Source organism: Strix aluco, chromosome 5, assembly GCF_031877795.1.
Source record: "Strix aluco isolate bStrAlu1 chromosome 5, bStrAlu1.hap1, whole genome shotgun sequence".
NCBI lineage: Eukaryota > Metazoa > Chordata > Aves > Strigiformes > Strigidae > Strix > Strix aluco.
This window is the reverse complement of record NC_133935.1, coordinates 10,057,284-10,079,526: the sequence shown is the minus strand read 5'-3', so window position 1 is coordinate 10,079,526 and position 22,243 is coordinate 10,057,284. Positions and strand designations below refer to the sequence as shown.

The following is a 22,243-nucleotide window of genomic DNA, read 5'->3' as shown; positions in this document are numbered from 1 at the left end:
TAACTTCTAAAGACAGCTATTCCAGCATGTCCAATTCCAATCCCAATATAATGAAGCATTCTGCAAAGCTACTTTCCTACTCCAGCTAAAGCTGGCATTTTTAAAACTCTGCAAGTAACCAGCACACTGAACTGCCACAGGCTTCTTCATGTAAACAAGCAAGTTACTGATAAAGGTATTTATCCATGCACCCTGTATGTGCAGAATGACACATAATAAAATTTGGCCTACATCTGGGAAAGCTTAATGCCTCATAAATGAGGAAAAAAAACAACAGGTAGGTGGTTGAAGGAGGAGGTCCATGAGGCAGTTGCAGCCTTCTCATCTTTTCAGAACTAGGGAACACATTTACCTTCAAAACCAGGCACAACACAGAAAGAACTGGGTCTTGATACAACAGTTTTATGCAGCTCTGTCTGTATGTGCATGTCATCTTCCTACAAAATAGAGTTCTCCAGCAATCTAGTAAATGTTACAGTCTTACAGGCTTAGGTTTGCATGTTAAATAGCTTGGAAACATGAGCCCAAGGGTAAGAGAAGCTAAGCCTCACCAGGGTGCTCCGGCTACCCAGCACTTTACAAGATCAGGCTAACATATGGCTTGCCCTGCTGCTGATTCACAGCATGGCATCCACTCCTCATAAATGTGAACGGTTCATCTAATAGCTTCAAGAAATAGAAGACACTAGTCGAAACTCTGCTGTTAAACAGCAAAAGCAGCTACCGTAGGATGGCCAGTTCAGTAGGGAAAGAATCTTTCCAATTTCTTGTGAAACAATTACTCTCAGCAGGGCATCCATACGTTTATGCCTCCTTGTAGTACTCAAATCTCCAGATCCTGCTTAGTGCAATGTTAACTTGCTTCCAGGCGTGGTGACAACTCCAACTTCATAGGCAGTACTAAAACCAACTCCCGTGGCTTTGTAAATACATTAGTTCTCATGTGATAACGCTCTGCTTACCTCTGTTAGCAACATATGGTAAATATGCCTCGAGAAGTGCAGAGGTATATGATGCACACTTACCATGAATATGGAACTATATACAGTATTTCACAAAAGTCAGTGCTGACAACTGTAATTTATTTCATGTGTTTGTCCAACCTAACATTCTATTGAACCTCCTCTATGTTGAACTGAAAGTTTACAAAATGCTAACTTAAACTTTAATGTTTCAAAAGATTTTGGGAAAAAAAGTCTTCTCATTTGAAAATACAACACAATTGTTGCCTCAGACATGAAAAGAAAGCAATTAAAATAAAAACTGTATCAGTGCTTACTTGTTAGTTTAGCAAGAACTAATTCAAGAATTCTGAACACTCAGGGTTAGCTATGAAAAAAAATACAAAAATCCATGCATGCCCTAGAGAGCTTGACACCTATCTACTGAGTTATAGCCTAGCGAAGTCAATATACAGAAGATGAAACAAGCAACACTTGAAAAACGCAGACATGGGGTGTCATGAATTGTCAGGAGTTTCCCTAAGAGTCTTCACATAAAAACGCAGTAAGCCCCAGAAGTTGTTGCTGCTTTGCCTGTGTGACTCTGGTGTCACAAGACAACTGCTCAGAGACACAGAGACTGAACAGAATTATACTTCACAGTTCCCATGCTGTTCTCTCTCTGGATGTACTGATAAAGGCAATATGGGTTTCTTTTTATTCCTCTTCTGCCATCACTGCTCTTAGTATCTAGTCAGATTTGTCAAGAATAATGAGATGAAACCTCTTTCCAATGACAAAATATTGCATCTTACTTTCCTCTAACCTGCCTATTTATTCTTCTAATAATCAGTACAGACACAACAGTCTCCTGAGTTTCTAAATGGCATTTAGTTTCAAGTGATGAACACAGCTGAGCCGTTTCTATAGTAAGATGAAGAACTGGAGGTGATAGTAAAGCTCTGAAAATAATTTACTATGGCAGTGGAAAGTCAGGAATGTAACCTGGGCGCACTTTGCTCAGACACCATTGCAAGAGCCTCAGCATGCAGCTTAAGAAAATGAAATTTTCTAACAGTCCCTGCTGGCTGCATTATATATTGCTCAGGTAATAAAATGTCCAGAATGATGAACACAACATTCACAGGAACCAGACAGCAGTAATGCCAGATGCAGCATCAGGGCTTGCTTGCAAGGAGGAAGAACTACAGGAATAAACTCTGTAAAGAAGATTTCCTCTGTAAGATCACTAACCTGATAACTACTTCAGGGTACCAGAGCACAGATGGGAGAACTACAGCAGGAAGTGCAATATGTACTCACACGGATGTGGTTTATTTGATGCATATAAAAATGCTTCACTATATTTACATACATGGGCTTGCCATATCAACCAAACCTCACTTCTTGAGTACAGTTCATACATTCGGGTTTCTGTGACTTCTCCTTAATCACAGCATCATACACTGCATCTGCCTTGTAGCATCAGTCTCTTTTTCACCAAAAGACTCCATGTGTGAAACAGAGTCACTACGCCATCACGTCTGGGGTGGGCACCCGAAGAGATGAGAGCACCATCCTGATCCTGCACAGGAGGATCTGAGGGTCTTGCACTCAAAGGCAATCTGCTAGCGATGCATCATCACCAGCTGCAGCCTGGTGTTAGCGGCCCTTCCGCACCAAGTGGCTCCAGAGGCCTTGACAGTATCCACTGCTACACCCTGTGACAGGATGCTGCAGATCCCTCCTTCCACTCTTGGGACAGAAGCAGTTTCAAGTCATTTCAAAGGTCCCATCTACATCGTTTACTGAAGCCCATCCCAATGAATGCACCCACTCCAACAATTGCCCTACTGTCACTAGAAAAGTTAAAGGCATGCAAAATTAAGTCCTGCTTGAATACATGCAAGTCTGAAAAGTTAGGTTCCCAGCACCTAGCAGAAATCTGCAGCTTAAAAAAACGGGGTGTGTGTGTGTGTGTGTGTGTGTGTGTAATGAATGTTCAAAAAGATTCCTACTTTCCTAAGTGTTTTTAAAAGCTCTGGGCAAGTATTTTTCTTTCTCACATTTCTTTCGAAGGCACTGATCCAAGTGTTTAGAGCAGCTTGAGCTGTCAATTTACAAACTTATTGCTGCTCTGCACACAAAGCCGTGTTTTGGGACAAATATATGCATATATCCACATGGATAATTAACAGCATGCAGTTGGTACTAATTGCTACTCCCCTGAGACTCTGCACTGCATCCATTCAGAACCATCAACTATTGTTATTTGATCATAAGCTACAGTGGTTTGAATTACATGAAAATCTGAGTTTTCATCACAAGAAACACCAAACTTCTAGTAAACTGCTCCAGAAAATCTTGAAAATATGGTTGAGACGTGGAAAATTTTAAAGTTCAGAATGTAGTTAGAAAGAATCAAGTTTTTTTTAAACTGCCCCGTTTTGAGGGGGCATAAACCCTGATTTTTAAACACTGTGCACTGGTACAACCCACTGCTGTTTTGTCTGACTGTCAGAACTGTGATTCCAGCCATTTTTATCGTCATTGCTTCGAAGTAGGTCAGTAACTGTAATTCTTAGTTTATAGATAAGGAAATTAGAGCAGGGGATGACAATGACTTTGGCAAAGACAAAATTTAAGTCAGGAAAACAGAAAGGCAAATTCAGAACCTGGCTTCTCAATACTCTCAACTTTACACTCTACTAAATCTCATCCCCTCTCAAAATGAAAAGGATTGCTAGCACTTCCTAATATGCCACTGTTGAGGCCCAGACAACGTGTCTCCTAACAACACATGAGCTAAAGTCTATTTCCTCTCAAGTTGTGATTAGGCAGCAAAGAAATATTACACATAGATTCTTCTTAACTGTCCATTTATGTTTAGTGGACAATTCAGCATTACACTTCTTTTTCTACTGCAACTGCAATCATATAATTTTGTAATAAGTCATGTGCCTCTCAAAAATTGAGGGTGAATTCAGTCAGAAAGTGTGTCTTCCTCTGAAATATTCAGAAAGGGCTCCTGACAAGCATATATTGATATTTGCAAGGCTCGGTAAAATTAGTCAGAAATCAATGTTAGCCTACAAACACCACCATTCTCTTGGGAATTATGCCATATATGGCTGATTTAAGTATTTCCATTATTTTTTATTTAAAAAAAACCCAACAGATTGTTGCCCCAGTTTTAGTGTATTCTTTCAGGTCTCAAGCAAAAATATCAAGAGTTTTTAAAACATATATAGGAAAAAAAACCACAAGAAGTTTCAATTTTCTTTTCCACTTACATAATTAATATGATCTACTTATGCTTTCTTGTTACTGCAGTGTCACTTTTTTGCCCCTACTGGATTCTGAGAACACAAACCCAAACTGAAGTCACAACAGACAGTGATTTGGCAGGAATCAAATAGCAGAAGCAGCAGTATTAAGAACATGAAATGTTGAGCCAGTGTCCTTGGTGAAGTCCCTAACACTGGTCACTAAACCCGAATTTTCCTAAGTCAGTTGGCTAGTGTAGGGTGCCCTCCTCCAAATCCTTACAAAGCTTGACTTTAAACAACTGCTGTGCACTTCCCATCCCAAAATAGCATCAAACTCGGATGAGGTATTTCAAGGAACACATCCAGTATTCACAGGTGACCAAGTATTTAAATCAAACTAAAGCAGGAAGTGTGCAGGAAGAAAGTGGCCAAGAAGTGAGGGGAAAATGAAGTAGACTCAGTACTACTGCAAAGTACAGATGGGTAAATGCGCTGAGACAGTGAGAAGAAAGAGGAAATGTCATAACCGTGGGGCAACAGAAATGGAGAAGGCTAAAAGCTGAGATGGAAAGGAAGAGGCAAACAAAAGCAGACAAAGCATTTTTTCATGAATAACAGGCCACCGCTTCCTAAAATGCCATCCTAAAAAGGCATCAGCAGGGAAAAGGGACATGTAGTTCACAAGCTGGACACTTCATAATCAAACCACATTTATTCTCTGATTTCCTTCTTTCATCCATTTCAATCGTACCTGCTCTTTGGTCTCAGATTTCTACCATCCAACATGCCCACGCTCTTGCTACCGTTAAAGCTCAGTGACTCTACCAAAATGCCCATCGTTGACTTTCAGTGCTGACTTCAAGGCACCTCTCCAGCCCCTGGCAATGTGCTGTATTGTTTTCTAAGTATCTAAGCTGTGCTGTAAGCCTCTGATTGCTCTGCATTTGCACAGGGCCCAGGACATGAAGACTTCAAAGCTCTCCAAAGCTGGATCTTCCAGGTGTAAGTAGCTAGGTCCCGGGCAGATGGCTCTTCCAAGCCACACTATCAGTCACCCAAAAGACCAATCCCACCAAATGGACATGCACTTGCAGTAGTTTTATAGCTGAACTGATTCCTGATAATGTAAGAATCAGGCACTCAGTCTTCCAGTAAATTCAAAATACCTGCACTGTCCTCATCTCTCCGTGTTCTCTGATCTACTGGTTTAACAATAGAAAACCCGTTGTTTCTAAGGACATCGGGTATCTAACCTACATAAATACTTTCAAAAGTTCCATGAGATACTGTGTGTGTCTTTAGAGATCTGGACATGGTATTTTTAAATACCTAGTTTTATGCACATGGGAATCCTAGCTTCACTGACAATCACTCAGATTTACAGTATTTTCCAAAGCACTGGGTATGATTTCCCTTGCAAGTTTCACTTTCAAAGAGATTTAGTCATCTAGGTCATGTAAGTACTTTAGAAAGAGGGGTTTTTTTTTGCTCCTGCTCCCATGGTTTTCACCCTGACTACTTTAGGTACTCAGCTTCAGTATGACTCAAAGTGTACATTCTCTCTGTAATCAATGCACATAAACAGTTCCTTCTAAATGGTGAGTCACAGCATCTAAGTTACATGCCTGAAGTCAGTGCGAATACCTATCTGTGTATTGTGTCTACACTTAGGCAAGTAATTTTGTCAAGGCTGGCCTTCCAATGTACCATAAGGTAAGGACATACTACAATTTTTCTTTCATGAATTGTTCGGAGACAGACAAAGCAGGTAAGATTTTTTTCATGCATATGACTCTTGAATATCAAGGCAGGAAGGGGCCTTGATATCAGATGGAAAACACCCACGACTCCTCTTAAACCACAAGAGGTGCAGGTACTTGGCAACTTTCATGTAAATAACAGCATCATCATAGCAATTTATCTTCTACTCCACATCGAACAAAAGAAACACAAATGAAAAATTACCTGAGCACCATAGACTCGTTGCATTGCCTGAAGCAACTGGTTTGTATATTCAGTAAGGGTTCCTGCATCTTCTTCAAATACACTGAGCAAAGATCGAGTCTTCAATAAAAGAAAAAAAGGAAATGGTTTTAGTCCCGAGTGAAAATATGAAAAAGAATCATAAATGACTGTAAATAGATGGTAGCAAAAAATACAAATCAATGAGAAATGATAAGCCTTTACCTTTGCATGATTCTGTTTACTCAGAACCTCAAAACACGTAGAAATTAGTCCTTCTGTTATGGATAGGTAAACTGAGGCATAAGGAAGCAAAGTGATAAAATGCTATGGCCAAATCCTGACTCCCAGTCTCTTGCTCTAAACAGACATTCCTTCCAACACAATCAGGAATGTAAAAAATCCTGAATATCTGCCTGCTGACTACAGTAATCCAAACCACGTTAGACTCTGGGTCAAACGCCACTGCTTGCTCACTTTACTTCTCTAATGTCAGACTGCATTAAAAACACCCCTGTCCACGAGATAATTTAGAGTATTATTCACTCTCAACTGTCTTGAGCAACTCTTAAAGGGCCACTGCCAAAGCTAGCTGACGTAATCAGACCAAACAACTGAGTGTTCATCTACAACAACAGGCACAGAAGTATACACCCACTCAGAGATACCCTGTACCTTCTCCATTCTGGTAGCTCATCCTTGTCAGTAAACAGGGGGGAAAAAGGGCATAATGACTTGTGTTATCTTAAAGACATAAATTCCCTTGATTTGCTTTGGTGGAATCATCAGGAATTATGTTGCTGACACAGCTCCTGAGATGGGAAACAAAGATATCTTGGAATAATGCCAAGCTCCAGAATTTGCTAGATCATGACAACAATGAAAGAGGGAAGGCTGCCCCTTTAACAAACTCATGATCCATCCTTAGTCTTAACTTTGGTCAATCCAATCTATTTGATGCTAACTGGCAATGTCTTTCCATCTGTACATCTAACTTCCATGACGTTAATTAGTTTCATCTGCTTATGTGAGGGGCATGCATAAACACCAGTACTTTCATAATCACGTCAGTCCTGTAACTAACTGAGCAAGTGCTTTATCTATCCTCCTATTACAGGAATCTCTAATGTACCTGAAGTACCCAGGTTCAAATCTGGGAAATTTATTTCAAAGATTTAAGATAGTTTTAAGTTGCTTCACTATTTTAACAGAAGGCACATGTACTTCCCCAAGGCATTTATTCTTCTCTGCAAAACTCTCTGCCCATACTTTATGCTTGTCCTGAAAAACTCAAAATCAGCATCCTTCAAGAATCCTGGCCTAAGATTAACTATCATTTCATCTCTGCTGTGATGTATCTAAGCCAAAAATTATTGTTGCTTAGCGGTAAAAGTACATGACTTGGGAGTCAGTCTTTGGGTTCTGTTCTAGACATTGCACGGGAACTTCCATACTTTGAGTAACTCTAAAGCTCTCAACATTTCAGTCTGCTAACGTGCCAAGCTGCTACAATACTTCCTACCTTAGAGATGGGAAACCAGTTTTGAGATCTTAGCATGTAAGGAGATATGTAATACAAAGTACTGTTTTCAAACAAAGAGAACATAAAAACCAAAGAATGGAGAGAAGGCCAAGTCAGTGAAACGGATATCAAGAACCCAAACTTATAAAGGACCTCTCTGCAGAACTTCCCTACAAGGACAGTGGCATGATTTTGAGAGTTTTCCACACTAAGCTATTATTTCAGGAACTGAAAACATATTCAAAAAACATCTGGTTTTAAGTGTTTTATCTTCAACAGTGCATTAAAACAAGCAAAACTAATGTCAACAAACTATCTTCTATCTATACAGTGTTCATCTTCCTTGTTCAGTGTTACAACAGCACATGAAATTCACAGGGTATGAAGATGGTTAAAAAATAAATCTCGGGAAGGCAAAAATTATAAAACATGACACAATGTTTATCAAGACAAATCTGAAACCAAGACTAAAAAGTTAAAGAAATTGCTGGAAGTGTGCTACAAATCAAACATTTCTGCATGCTGGAAAAGGCTTCCAAACACAGGAATGTCAGCTACATTCCTAAATCTCACTGAATTTTTGCAGGTTCAGTTTTTCAGATGTCTAAATACAGGTTGAGGTAGAACAGCTCTGGGAAATAATTTCTGAAAGTCTTGTCCTCAGTTATTAGGACACTGTTCAAAAATAATAAAAACAATAAATGATTCAAAAAGTTTGGAAGTTTCTTAGAAACTTTTATATTTAAGAACACCATTTTAAATTATTGCAACAAAATATCAGCATGTGTATATTTTTGCTGTTACTGTTTTGAAAAATTCTGGAATAGCAGCTAATGCTGCTGAAATAAAGCAGTAATCCAAATATTAAGCTAACATTTAGGAATCCTCATTAATAGCACCATTATCTCAGATTCTGGAAACATAGGAAAGAAATTTCTTCTTTCATCCAAGTATTTCCCTTGGTTTTAGCATGACTGCTTACGTAAATTTATCTCCTATTTTATGGCCAAACACTTCAAAATTAAGACACTTTTTATGGCCTTTTTCAGCCAATGTTTGGAGACAAATCAAGACAAAAGTACTATATTGCTGGGGAGAGAGAAATCAAGTTTCAGAAAACTGATGAAGAAATAACTTTGGCCTAATTCTTGTCAGTCTTGCACATAATTTACATACTTCACACAGTTCATACAAAGTGAGGTTATGTCCCCATTTTACCATCCCTTTGCTTTGCTGCAAGTGACTGCACAGGGCAGAGGAGAATCATGTCACTTTCCAAAGTAAATGATCCCGTAAGTTGCTACACTGTAAGTTCTGTGGAACAGAGACTGCCTTTTTGCTTTGATTTTGTAGCACCCAGCTTACAGGGGGACTCTGTTGTGCTGTGAATCTAAAGCTCTCCCCAAGAAAAAAGTAATAAAAATATAAAAGACTTAAACACCCCAACCCCTTATGCTCCCACCCCCATTTTCTTACGTGAAAAAATAGATTTTAGCAACACTGGGCCATTACAGAAATTAAACAATGCCTCTCCCTCCCAAAATTTTAGGACTTGAACAAAAAGCAATGACCAAATCAAGCCAAAACATCCTGCAAATACTCTGGTTTATGCACAGCCTGGTATTTCCAGTAATTGCAAAGGAGATGTTAACAGCCTTCATTTCAGGTCAGAAGAAAGATGAAGACCTCCAAATGCAATTCAGTGCATTGTTCAACTGCTTTCAGTCAGTGTTACATTTTTAATCATTGAAGGAAGTGTTGACTGAAAAGGGGAATGAGTTCACCTATCCCTGCGTGTCAAGTTGTTCAGCTCCAGAGTGCAGTAGGGAGGTTAATACTAAAAATGTTAATAACTGCTCATAATAGATCTAGCACATTTTGGTAAAATGTGGAACACAGAACAGTTCAGACTCTCAGAGAACTCAGCAGGTCACCTTGTCCAAACCCCTGCTCAAAGCAGGACTTACCCTGACATTACATCAGGTTACTCAACACTTTTTCCAGCCGAGTTTTGAAAATCTCTGATCTCCAAACTGGAGATTCCATGTATGCCATATCAAACAGATGATGAAAGTCATTCTTACTAGGACGGGATTTCATAGAATCACAGAAAAACAGGTTAAGAAGAGTTGATCCAGATGAGCCCCAAGACTCATTAAGTCCTGACAGGTGCATGTCCAATCTTTCCTTCAATACATCTCATGACAGACTCCGTAACACCTATCAGCAATCTGCTCCACAGCTTACCTATTCATTCCTCCTCCTCCTGATCCATCAGCAGATGAGTTAGGATTACAACACAGGGCTCCCTGCACAGGGAGCAGGATCCATGCTGATCCACCCTGCCCTCCCTCCTTCTTTTCCTGCTTCACCAATTACTTTTGTATCTCTGTCTGGACCTCACTTTGTCCTCAAGTGCGCCTTCCCTACTCACCCCTCTGTGAAACTTCCACTCTTTCCCTTTCCCTTTATTTCTCTCTTCCATCTAAACTTTCCGCTTTCCCCTCTCCTTTCCCACCTCTCAAGGCCTCATACCTCTCCGCCCCCTGAGAATGTCATGACATGATGTGTTCTTCACTGTGGGGTTTCCACAGTCCTCAAGGGTCACTTCTGCAGCTGTGTCGCATCATGGCTCCCAACAACGGGGCACAGGGTGCTACACTGGGCACTCTTAAGGACCAGCCCCTCTGAGAATTTATGTATCTTCTGTGCACCTAGGAGCCAACAGAAGACTTTGCAGAGGGGTGAGAGGAGAAATGTCCTCCCCTGCCTGCAGTTGGGAAGGGAAGGGCAGCAACCTTCTGTCCTCGTTTCTCAGACTCCTTCAGAAGGAGGTCATCTTCGGTGGGATTCACCTCACCTCATCTATCCTCACGGGAAGTCTATGTATCTGCACTACCGCCCCTGGGACCCTTCACCGCTCGTGGGGAGGAGCAGGCATGCTGGCGGTGACATTCCTGCAGCCCACTTTTGTCACCAGGGCCAGGTGACTCACAGAGCTGAAGTCTCCCTTTCCCTCGGGGACCTCGGGGGAAGCCAGGGCACCAAGTCATGCCCACCCATCCTTCCCCAACACACCTCACCTCTTCAGGGCAAGCCCCACACCCAGCGAGCGCACACCAGGACAGGACAGCGTGAGGGAAAAGCCAAAGGAGGGGTTTCTCTGAGGGAGGTGAGGAGGAAGGGCGCTGTGCCCCGGCCCACTCACATCCTGCCCCTCCGCGCTAGGGTGCCGCCCTCGTCCCCGGAGGCCCCCAGGAGCTGACACGGCCTGTTTTCCCCCGACAGCTTGCCCAGGAGGAAACTAAAGCCTTCCCCCGACGCCACCCGGGTGCCGTTTACCTGCACCACAGCATCCCGGCTCCCCGACGGCTCCGACGGGCGAAGTCCCCCTGACCCACCCCTGCCGCCCCGCTCTCCTACACCGCCTGCTGACACCCCTCTCCCCGCCGCGGGACGGCGGCTCCCCGGCCCTCCCGAGCCGCCAACCCCGCACCGCCCCGGCCGGCACCGCCAGCTCAGGTGCGCCACACCGGCGGGGCTCTGCCCCGGCCCCGGCTTCGCAGCTGGCAGCGGGCCGCTACCTGCGGGCTGTCCTGCAAAGCCTCTTCCAGGAGGAGTTTGTCGACGGCCGGCATGTTGGCGCTGCGGCGCGGCTGGGCGCTGGGAGCTGGGTGCGCGGCGGACGCCCGCTGGCACGCCCCGGTGGCGGGGCTCGGCGGCGTCCCTCCCCGCGGGGGCGGCCGCGGCTCTCCGCGGGCAGCGGGGACGGCGGCTGGCTGGCTCCGCTGGCGGGGTGGGGGCGGCAGCCCGGGGCCGCTCACTCCTCCCAGTTCCCGTCCGCCGGAGGAAGCGAGTCACGGGGAGGGCCGTCGGCAGGAGGGAGCGCGGCGGGCGGGGGGTGGCTTCCTGCCGCCATTAACTCCTCGGGCCTGGCCGGCGCCGCGGCGGCCTCGCCCGGGGGGAGGGAGGCCCCAGATGGAGGGCGCCCCTTCCCCTCCTCCCCAGCCGCGGGCAGCAGGGTCTGGAATGGCCTCTCGCAGCCCTGCTCGTGGCCTCGTTCCCTGGACAGGAGGGTGGCGGGAAGCGGGATGAAGCAGGGCGGTGGTTCCCCCCTCAGCAGAGGGAGATCTCCCTGGCTGTGAGGGTGCGGGGTGTGATGATGGCAATGAGGGGAAGATCGCATCCTCCAGCGAGGCTTGTGGGCCTTGAGAACCTCCAGCCGTGGGTGAGCCCTTTACGGTGCCCCTCGGGGCGTCGCGGCTCTCCTCAGCGCAGGGCTGGGGGCTGCCAGCAGGGTCAGCCAGGCTACTGGGCCCCGGGTGGCTCAGAAAAGCACCCCAGGGTTGCCCATTTCCTAGGACCAGTGCAGCCACTGGCTGAGATGGGCCTGCTTACGAGCTGCCTTCGTTTGTGGCATCTGCGTTCATTGTCGTTTATGGACAACTCTGCAAGCAAAACTGTGGGGCCGCAGAGTGCGCCAGGCAGGTCAGTCCCCCTCAGCCAGGTCCCTGCACTTGCGGGGTTAGAAGGGAGGCGTTCTCAGTTACTGATCCTTCAAGTACAAAGCCATGTTTTTATGACCATCTCACTGCTGTCTTAATTGCGGTGGATAATGTCAGCATTTGGACACTAATTCAGATGCTTAGTTGAACAAAGCTAATGTTTTCAAAGTAAGCAGAGTCTTGCTTGATCCATGGGTGTTTCATCCCGTTCACGTTTTTGAAGGGTGGCCACCGCTTTTGGATGCCTCAGTTTCTCTAAAAGCCCTGAGTTACTGATCCGCAGATCAGTTGCTCTGTGCTTGTCAAATGTAGCTTTTGTTGTTCCAGTGTGGCTTAAGACAAAAGTGGAGACACTCAAAACCAGAATCCCGTTTAAGAAAAAAACATTTCTGAAGAGTTTAGGAAGAATCCTGCCAATTAAACAGAATATGCAAACAAAAATACTGGCTGTAAAATTACAAGATGTTATCATCTTCAAAGAAATTTTACAGTCTTCAGATAACTCATGTTGCTGCTGTCTTTTAAAAGAAGCAATATTTTAAAAAAATCCAGCTTGAGTTGTAAAAGAACTCCAAACATTTGCATTGGCCTGCTTTGCCATTATGGTAAGTGCCTGCTTTTTGCATCTAAATCCCAGTGGATTTTTCCACTTCTGTCCTTCTTTAACACTAGTGAACATTTTATATGGCAAGAAAGGTGATTGCTAATACAGATTTTTTTTTTTTCAGATTTTTTGCTGATTAAAAGACTGTACACAAGCAGGTGGTCGTAGGAAAGTTTTGCAGATCAGCTGGATGATTGTTTGCTTTAATTATGTATGAGAAATGATCATTGAACCCTGTAATTTTGGCTAAGGTATTTCTGTGGGTCTGACATTGATTGGTATTGCTTCTGAAGCTTGTGACAGAACCTTTAACCCAATGTGCCAAGCCAGCCTTCGTATGACTCTGCTCCGCTGGTCCTGAAGCTGGACTCCCTGTTCCAAACCCTTGAGTAAGAACAGAGTTCTCACGTTCAGTCCACTTTTCCTGCCTGAATAAAGACACTGAGCCATAATAAAAATCACTGGCTAATACCAAAAATACTGAGTATGACAGTATATATTTAGATAATGAGAAAACAAAAATAGATATGGCTTTATCATAATAATGTTGTTTCAGAGAATGTTAGAATGGTAGAAAGAGGTCAGAGAAATTTTTTTTGTCTACAGAATATGAAGGCATTAGACTTAAGAATCCATGACCACTTCTGAGCCGATTTTGTCAGTGTGTATTAGTCTTATTTTTCTTTCTTCAGATACTTTGAAAACATTATTTGAAATGCACTGAGGAAGAGAAGACCATGCTTTAATCAGATTTTCTGTATCTGTTAAAGTAGCTTCAGGGCATTTTTTAATATTCCCCAAATACTTCTGTTACAACTTACTTTCCCCCTCTAAGTCTTGAAATAGTTCAGCAACAGCTCTTCCCCATTGGGCGGAAGTATGTCCTTCAAGAAAACATCGGCATGGTTTGTGGTTTTATTTCACATTGTCTTCCTTCCCAGGAGCTACAACCTTTAAGGTCTTATCTTACTCCTCTTGATGGCTTTGTTTAGTCTAAGGTTCAAGTGTGGAAGCCTGTTGTCATTACAAAATTGAGGATAGCCAGAACAGGTTCTGCTAGTTTTATTTAAATAAAACAAAAAGCACTCCAGTAACTACTGAAGGGTGACCCTTTTACTATGTGTCATTCTTTTTTGCATCATTCCTTAGCTATAAACTTGGTGAATTGCTTATTTATAGTGATCAAAAACATTTTTATCTAACTTTCCTAATACAGTCCAGGTGGTTTTGAATTTTTTAAAAAAATTTAAAAATCTTGCCTACTAATAATTGAAATTAATCTTTTCCTTGTATTACTGATAATTGCAATTAATTTTCCAGTCACCTAGTTTTATTAGGTCTCAAGAATTATTCTTCAGTCTTGGTAACTCCAAATAATTTTTCTAAAATAATTAAAATAACCCATAGTACTACCACCAAACACTTTAAGAATTTATTTAGACAACAGTAATGATATTATAAAAGAATTAGGTACCTTTGTGTATAAGTGGACCTTTGGGTAGGGGGTGTCTAAGCCTTTGACACAAGAAGCAGCTGTCTCTGGGTGTCGCGGGTTTCCGTGCATGGCACCAGTGCTGCAGGGCTGGGCTGCCAGGCCTGGCCAGTCCAGCTCCAGGTGGCATTTCTGGGGCACTCTGCGGTACCTGTGCTGCATCTGGTACTGGAGGTACACAGTATTTTATCCCTGTCTGAAAGAGAAGTGGCATGACATTTACCTCATTGTGTGGTCCCAGAACTGCTCGCTGCACTGGGCAGTGCTAACAGCGGACTAACAACAGTTCAGCTTCTGTCTTCTAAACCCAGGTATTGAATGCAATACTCGGTTGCTACGAAAAGTCTTGCTAGTGAAAAGCACTCTGACAGCTATTTTTCAAAGTCAAATTTAATGGGAACATTGTACGTACAGAAAGAGAATAGGGAAACAGCAGACACAGTACCTGGAATCAGTCATCTGAATGTTCAAAAAACCTGTCACGGCGGTAGGAGCTGAGCTGAAGAACACTTCCAGTAAGCAGTCCAATTAATTTTTATGTGCATATTCTGTAACCTACAGATGATTATGTTAGGATAAATGCCTCTTAGAATGTGGAAACTTAAGGTAAAAACCCTGGAATGACCAAAATGAAATTGATACATACTGCTTATAAAACTAATAAGAATTAATAGTATCAAATAAAATCAATAAATAATTGAGCGTTGAGTATAAAGTTAATTCATTACGTGAACTAATTGTACTGTTTCTAAGAAAAGATAGTGTCTCCTTCCAGCAAAAGCCTGAATGTAGCCCCAAAATCTCATAGTTGAGAGAATGAACAATTTTAAAGGAAATAAGGAGAAAGTTTGGATTGTTCTGTAAGCTCAAGATTTGTCTGCTATATGAATCTCTTGGCAAAGTGATGTAAAATCTGCTGGTCCTACTGCAGTTTTGCAGAAATTAGTACATCTTCAAACTTGAATTTGGGGTTGTACGTGTGATAGTCTTGTTCCTATTTGAGGCTGGTCAGGAATATCCCTTGGTAACCAGCCAGTCACGTATAGTCCTCCCCAGACTGCCTTTGCTGATGTGACAGGAGGGACCACAGTGTGAGGCGGCAGCTGGGGACTGTGCTTCCGCAGGACTGGAGGGTCTCAGCGCCGTGCTTCCAGGTTTGCCCAAGTGCTTTCCCACCTGACTGCCCAGTGCCAGCTCGGGGCTGGAAGCAGCAGTGCTGAACATGGATAGTGCTGTGCGTGAGTTAATAAGCCCTGCCAGCTTTAATTGGCCTCTTTGGAAACAAGGCAGCTGTTGTGCATCCTTAGCATAATTTATTTCCAAATTTGATAATCCACCCAGTATTAATGGAGAGCTGACTATAATTATTTTTTCTGGTTAGACTAGTTACAGAGTAAGTCATATTGCATTGTGTTTTCTTTCTCAGATGTTCCATTATAACTTTAAAGAACATATTGCGTTACACTTCCTTTTTGGCTTCATACCTTATACTTTACAAGAAATTTCTGAGCAATAGTGTGCTAGTCACATGTTTGCTAAGTCAGCTGAGTCTATTTATGCATTTAACACAGTGTCTAATATTCTTATTCTTCGAGCTCAGTAACAAAGAAATCTTTGAACTACAGATGACTTTCTGAGGTGTAGTAAATTACCCTAAGTTGTGCAGCTGTCCTGCATAAATATGGAGGGTATATTAAATGATAGTAGCAATAAATTACTTCAAATGAATTCTTTACAAGTGAAAGATTTGAAAAAGATTCTCACTATTCTCACTAGCAGAAGCATCCCAAAACAATTTTTAATAGTATCTGAATAAATTACTGGTTAAATTAGTAATAGGGCATCTAATGTACAGGACAACTCTTGGACCCATAGAGGAATATCTTGTGATTTTGTGTATGACCCACAAAATAATACCAGGCTGAAATAAAATTCCATTGAAATTATTTATTGCCATGTAACCAAGATCTCATGCTCTTTGTTTTAACGTAAAACACATGGCTTTGTTTATTTCCATTAAACACATTAGTAATATGCCAAAATGGATATATACAGATGTACTGGCTAGTGGGATGGATCGAATTAAAATCTCTTTGAAGGTGACGGGTATAACTGCCGTCTTTAATTTCATGTAATTTAAGGACAATTAAGTTCCCTCATGTAACCAAGTACCGCAGCAGTCTCCATCCAGATCCAGAATAAGAATATGGTTTCAGAAGCCAGAGCCTCTGATGACAGTACCAGCTAGAGGTGCTTCCTCCATGCCTGGCTCTGCCCTGCGGTGCGTGGCCTCCGGTGGTATTGGCACGACTCTTTGTTTGGGAGCCTGCTGGTTGAAGGGCACCTGATTTAACAGTTTGCATTTGCTTTGCAAGGAACGGGAGCAAGTAGAAAATGGGTTGTTCATTGGTGGGGAGAAGTACTGAAATATTTTAAGCTGATATTATTACCTTTTGTCCACAGTTTTTTCAGTGCTTGGGCAAATGCTAAGATATAGGCCCCTTTCTCCTTTTAGCTGTGTTTTTTGTAGTGTATGTTGCTTCCTAATGTAGCAGACACTTCTATTTCAGATGATGGTCCAGTGGAATTTGGGGGTATCTGAGGTATAGTGAAAAATCTTACTGTGAAATCCAACAAGTGACAGAAAGAATAATACAAGTGCTTTGTCAAAAAAAGGCGCATGTGGTATGATTCTGTAGATTAAAATAAGAGACATGTAATACCTGGCATATAATTGTTTTATGAAATGCTAATAAGTAACCTTTTAGGTATAAAGGTCACCAAAGGTCAGAATACCAATGCAGAATGCAAATGCAGGTTGGATCTGCAGGTAGGACTGTCAGTTTAGTGTCAGAGGGAACACTGACTCAGAGCCTTTCTTTTATAGTTTCAAAAATAAGTTAATACAAGTATCAGAAGCAAATGCACTTCATGTTGTCACTGTGTCTAAAGCCAGCTTTTAGCCTGATTTTTTAATCATGATAACACCTGAACCAACCAGGCCCTGCACTCTCGTGTTTCCTTCTGAGTTCATGTTGTCTTAACGCTGATCACTCTCTTTGATTCACCTTCCCTTGGCATCTTTCTATGGCTGCTTAGGCACAATAAAGTTATAACACTTATATATAGCAGAACATATCCTAAGGCCTATTAGAAGTCCACAAAACTCTACTAGCATTATTATATCCCTTTTGGCCTTCCTGCTTGCTGTTTGGGCTCTTTTTGTTCTGTGTACATAGTGTAGCACAAGGGGGTCCTAGTCCATAACTGAAGCCACTGCAGACTACAGAGGCCCCAGACAGCCCTCCTGGTTGCTTTCCCCTTGTGCAGAGCCTGCGCTGCCCAAGGCAAAGCCAGAACAGGACGTGGGGGTGCAACAGGGTGTCATTTTGTGGTTTTAGAGAAACAGCAGAAAACCCAGAGGATGATACAGAAAGCAATAAGGAAACTCTAGGCAGTGCCCGAATGGGCACTTCTATCACAATCCGTTTTCTGAGGGGGAGTGACTCTTCCAGGCAGGCTGCCAAGGCAGCGTCATGAACACAGGTACACAAGCAAGTGCTGGCATACCAGGAAGATATGCTGCTGCACTGCTGCCCAGGCAAAAGGTTCAGATACTCCCAATCTAGCTCAGCAGGAACCATCTCACCAAGCTGTGTTCATCCACAGTCCTCAGATGCTTCCAGTTTTGCAAGATCAGACGTTTCCAATTTTTCTTCCTGTGACAGCCACTTAAAAGTTCTCCTGCTGTCTGGAGAAAGCCAAATACTGGAAACCCTTTCCTGTCATATGACTGGACCTACTGTTGCTAATGCAGGGCTTGCCAGCCAGCCAGAATTGCACAGCATGTGAACTGAGACGCTCCATCCAGCATTGCTGCTGGTGGCAGGATTGTCACCCCTGCACGCTGGTGGCTTGCTTTTGTGGGGGCCAGTTAGGAGTACAAGGGGAACAGATTTGAAAAATTATGGTAGAGGTTGCAAGCCACATATTGTTATTACCTTTCATAGTGTTGTAGCTCTTAAGAGTATGATGTCAGAGATGTGTTGGTCTTACTGACACGGTTAAGAGCATGGCCCCTAGAAAAGCTGCAGAGCATGACCCCTAGAAGGCTGGCAGCAGTGCCAGACTGCTGCTGTTAGCAAAATAATCCTTCCAGTCGGCAGACCTCTCTCAGTGCGCTCGTGGAGTTTTTCTAGGATAAAGGCCACCGTGAGCAAGGTACAAGCGAGATGAATTATCCCACCAGGCAGCCTGCCGGCTGTGAACTGCCCACCTTATGTGACTGTTTGAGCCCCTCACATCAACTGCAGAGTTTGCCTTGCAGCAGAGCTGCTGCCCTGCCCTTTTGTTTTCCACCGTGTGATTTGTGATGCAGGCAGGTGTTCTGTAACCCCGTATTGATGCCGTATATTACCTGTGCACTTGACTACCTGGCTCCAGTCCTGCAAACACAGAAACTGGGGTTTAGCCTGTCAAATTCTTGGAGATTAATCAGACATATAAATGTTGGCTGGATCTGTAAATAGTTTTTCAGTTCTTTCAAATTCATTTATGGTAACACATTGCTTATCCTTGTTTTTCTTTCACTTTTTAAAAACAGAACATTTAGTTCAAGGGTCACATACAGTCATTATCTTTAAATACTATGTAAACATAAGTGCTGACAAGATCATAGGTCAGCAAGCAGCTGTCTGTGAAAACCACGAACCATGCAGACAACATGTACAACAGACAGAGTCAATAGGACCTAATAATATACATGAGTTTTTCTTCGAGGGGACCAATGGTTCCTGATTAGGTTTTCACCCTCTCAAACCAAACCTGTATAAAATAGCAAAAAGAAAAAAGCCCCAAGCAGAACAGCAATGCATATCCGTGACTGGGAGAACATAATTAATAATGCCATAGAAAATGTTCTCGTCAGCATTTAAACTAAATTGCTTTGAAAGAAATCTATGACAAAAGAAAAGTCTCTGGAGTTCTTCAGCCCTTGCCTGAACAGAAGTGCTCGTGTATACCATACTTCAGAGGTTTTGTTACATTTGATTTACACTGCGTCGTAGCATTGCCAAAGGGAGCAACGTTCAGTACTTTGAAAACTAAAGAAAGAGTGGCTTGGTTTCAGATAAGTGCTCTGGTTATTGTTAGCTTTGAGTCCAGATCTCTTCTTGTTTACACTGTTGTACATTTGGATCGGTGCTGCTGGCACCTTGTCTCAGCCTTCTGGGGCAGGTTTGCTGCGACAGCTACCGGGCTGTCAGCTCCCCGTCAGCACTTCCCCGAGCGACATGTGCTTCTCCATATAAGAGAGATTTTGGTTTTGCTGGAAAAGGACTAGTCCTTATCATTGTAGAGGAAAAAGCAAGTTTTCAAAACCTAAATGCTCACTAATCAGAAATCAAAGAAGTAAATCTCCACAGCAATTATTTTAAGCTAAGTTCATCATTTTTATGCAATGCCATGCATTTTAAGAGCCCCAAGTCATGATTTTTGGACACATTTACAGATGCATATGCTAGTAAACAAAATACTAGTGTTCAGGGAGTAATTCCAGGGATATATTGAGCAACAGCTGGTTTGGGGTTTTGCTGCATTGCCTCCATTATTTTGTTAAACCTGGAATGAATGAAATTAGATAAATTGTTTAATGCAGAGATGCCCAAACTCCATCTGTTTCTGTGTTTCTCTATACCCTTGGCCTCTACTTGTGGATCCAGAAGCTGATTCTGTGTTACAACAAGGGTGAATTGCTTCATCTGTAATATAAGTGAGAGGAGATCGTCACCTTTTATATAGGTACTAAAAGGATACCTCCTATGAGAATCGTGTGACTACACATACTTACACATATTTATGATTGCTTGCAGTTTATTTCATGTGTATAAATATTCTGCTCTTACAAATATTTCAAATTATGTATACAAAAACCTTCTCTAGGCACTTAAAAATTACTAGTATTTTATCTGTCAAAAATCACATTCTGATTAAAATTCAGTGTTAAAGACGTACTTTTGCTCTTTGTCAGTCAATGCAAAATAATATAATTTGGCATATGTGGGTGTCTTTTGATTAAGCTAACACACACTGCTTCCATGTTGTTAATTGTATGAACAAGTTCTGTTTACCGTTTACCTAATATGACAGAAGTTTCAATTAATCAGAATGATTAGCATCCTCTTGTATTAAATGCATATTTAGATAAAGAGGTGCTGATTTGATGGATATCATAGACTTTTTGTCTTTTTTAACCTGGCTGGTATTTGCTGAAGCAGAATTCCATTTTTTCAATAAAATGGCACATGCAAGTCATGAAAGTCCCACCCAGTGTAAATTATATATAGCCACTGTAAAAATCTTAGCCTACTTAAGGTTTCAAATGATAAGGTGTTAATTAAGCAGAGTAGATAAATATGCAGATTGGATAAAGACGTTATTCATCATGAGGATGTATCTCCTGTTTCTACAATCTGCAGGCACACTGCATACAAAAACAAGGCAGTGACTCTGCTATTTGGCTTCATTACCAATATAAGGCAAAAGCAATTACTCTGTGTGGAAAACTGTAATGGAAATCTATATCAACAACAGAGGAAGAATTTACATCTGAAAAAGTGCATGAAAATGAAAAGAAAATAAAGCAGGGATACCATCTTCCCATGATACTGAGCAAATAAGAGCCTTGGGTGCAGATGGACCTCTCTTTGAAAGTGTGGGACTCCGTAAGTCAGGCCGGTATATTGTGCAGAGGGCCATCTCCTGAGACACGTGCCTTTTCTTGTATACAGTTTTGGGTCAAGGAGTGTTTTCTCTCAGGCATCTAGATCAGGTTCTTTTACACTACTTGAGTACTAGTTTAGGTTTATCAAATGGTGCAAGTGTGTGTTAAGTACACATCAGTGGGATTAAGTATATACCTGACATAAAGCATAAACATAAGCTTCGTTTCAGAGGGATGCACTGCTGCACTGACATCTCAGTGACATCTCTGTGTAACGGTTCTTTCTCTAGCATTTTGCCATTTTTGTATCTTTTCATTTTTGTGATGCCTTCTTTGTAAAAGCTGATTTAGCTGCATCTTGAAAATGAATTTATGTAGTGAGAGACAGGGGAAAGAGATTACTTTGTCTGCATAAAATATTAAAAGAAGAGAGTAAGATGCTTTTCTCCTCTGGAATAGAGCTTCAGGAGACTGTTATCAGTGATAGTAAAATGAAGGTTGAGTGACCTCAGAGATAGGAAGAACTGTTATGACTCTCCTGTATTTTTATAAGACCTCTAATAGAAGGATCTAATACAGCGTAAATATCAACCTTTTGGGTACAGAAAGGATTCCAAACTGTTTCTCAATGTACAATATAAACATTTGTTTATTTATTGTTTTCAAGGGCACCTACCTTGGATTGTAGCAGCAAATGCAAGAACACTAAGCCAAGCATCTTTTTCAGATGGGGAGGGGAATTAAGGAAAATGTGCCCATGAATTTAGAATTTTATTAATTAAAAGTCACTGGGATCCTCTCTGTATCTGGAAAGGGAAAAGGAAAGGTAGTTACCTAACTGATTCTGAAGAATTAAGACGTGGAAGATCAGAATTTGCATTTGGGTAAAGATCTCCAGGAAGGTTTTCTTGTTTTCCTCTGCCTTTCCCAGGGAGGACTCTGATGTCTCAAATGTAACCATCTCTTGAAGGATGGGAATTCACTCTCCTAGGGCTGAATGTGCTGCAGATATTTGACTGCCATTGATATGAATGCAGCTGTTTAAGGAGACTGATAAGATATACCTTCTAAATCAGCTTTGAGGTTGATATAGTGATCCTCACTCAGACAGGGGTTCCCTGAACTCGGAGAACGTTTGGTTACATGGCCCAAAAGTGGATCATCCTTATGGCTCTGAAAGAAAATTTTGCAGGGAGTGGGTAATAGCTGAGCTAGGAGCAAATTCTT

At 42.2% G+C, this 22,243-nt stretch overlaps 1 protein-coding gene across 2 annotated transcripts in view; it reads right to left on the bottom strand.

The window, feature by feature from the left end:
* Window positions 1-11,488, bottom strand: part of APPL2 (adaptor protein, phosphotyrosine interacting with PH domain and leucine zipper 2) — a 39,603-nt gene extending 28,115 nt beyond the window's left edge. The window contains exons 1-2 of one of the 2 annotated variants that reach the window (XM_074825886.1): window positions 11,279-11,488; window positions 6,176-6,274 (exon numbers count right to left, since the gene is read on the bottom strand). In XM_074825886.1, coding sequence (XP_074681987.1) covers window positions 6,176-6,274; window positions 11,279-11,332 — 153 coding nt within the window. In that variant the 5' untranslated portion in view covers window positions 11,333-11,488. The remainder of the gene's footprint in view (window positions 1-6,175; window positions 6,275-11,278) is intronic. The other variant, XM_074825885.1, reaches the window with a different exon arrangement.
* Between the last annotated feature and the right edge of the window lie 10,755 nt (window positions 11,489-22,243).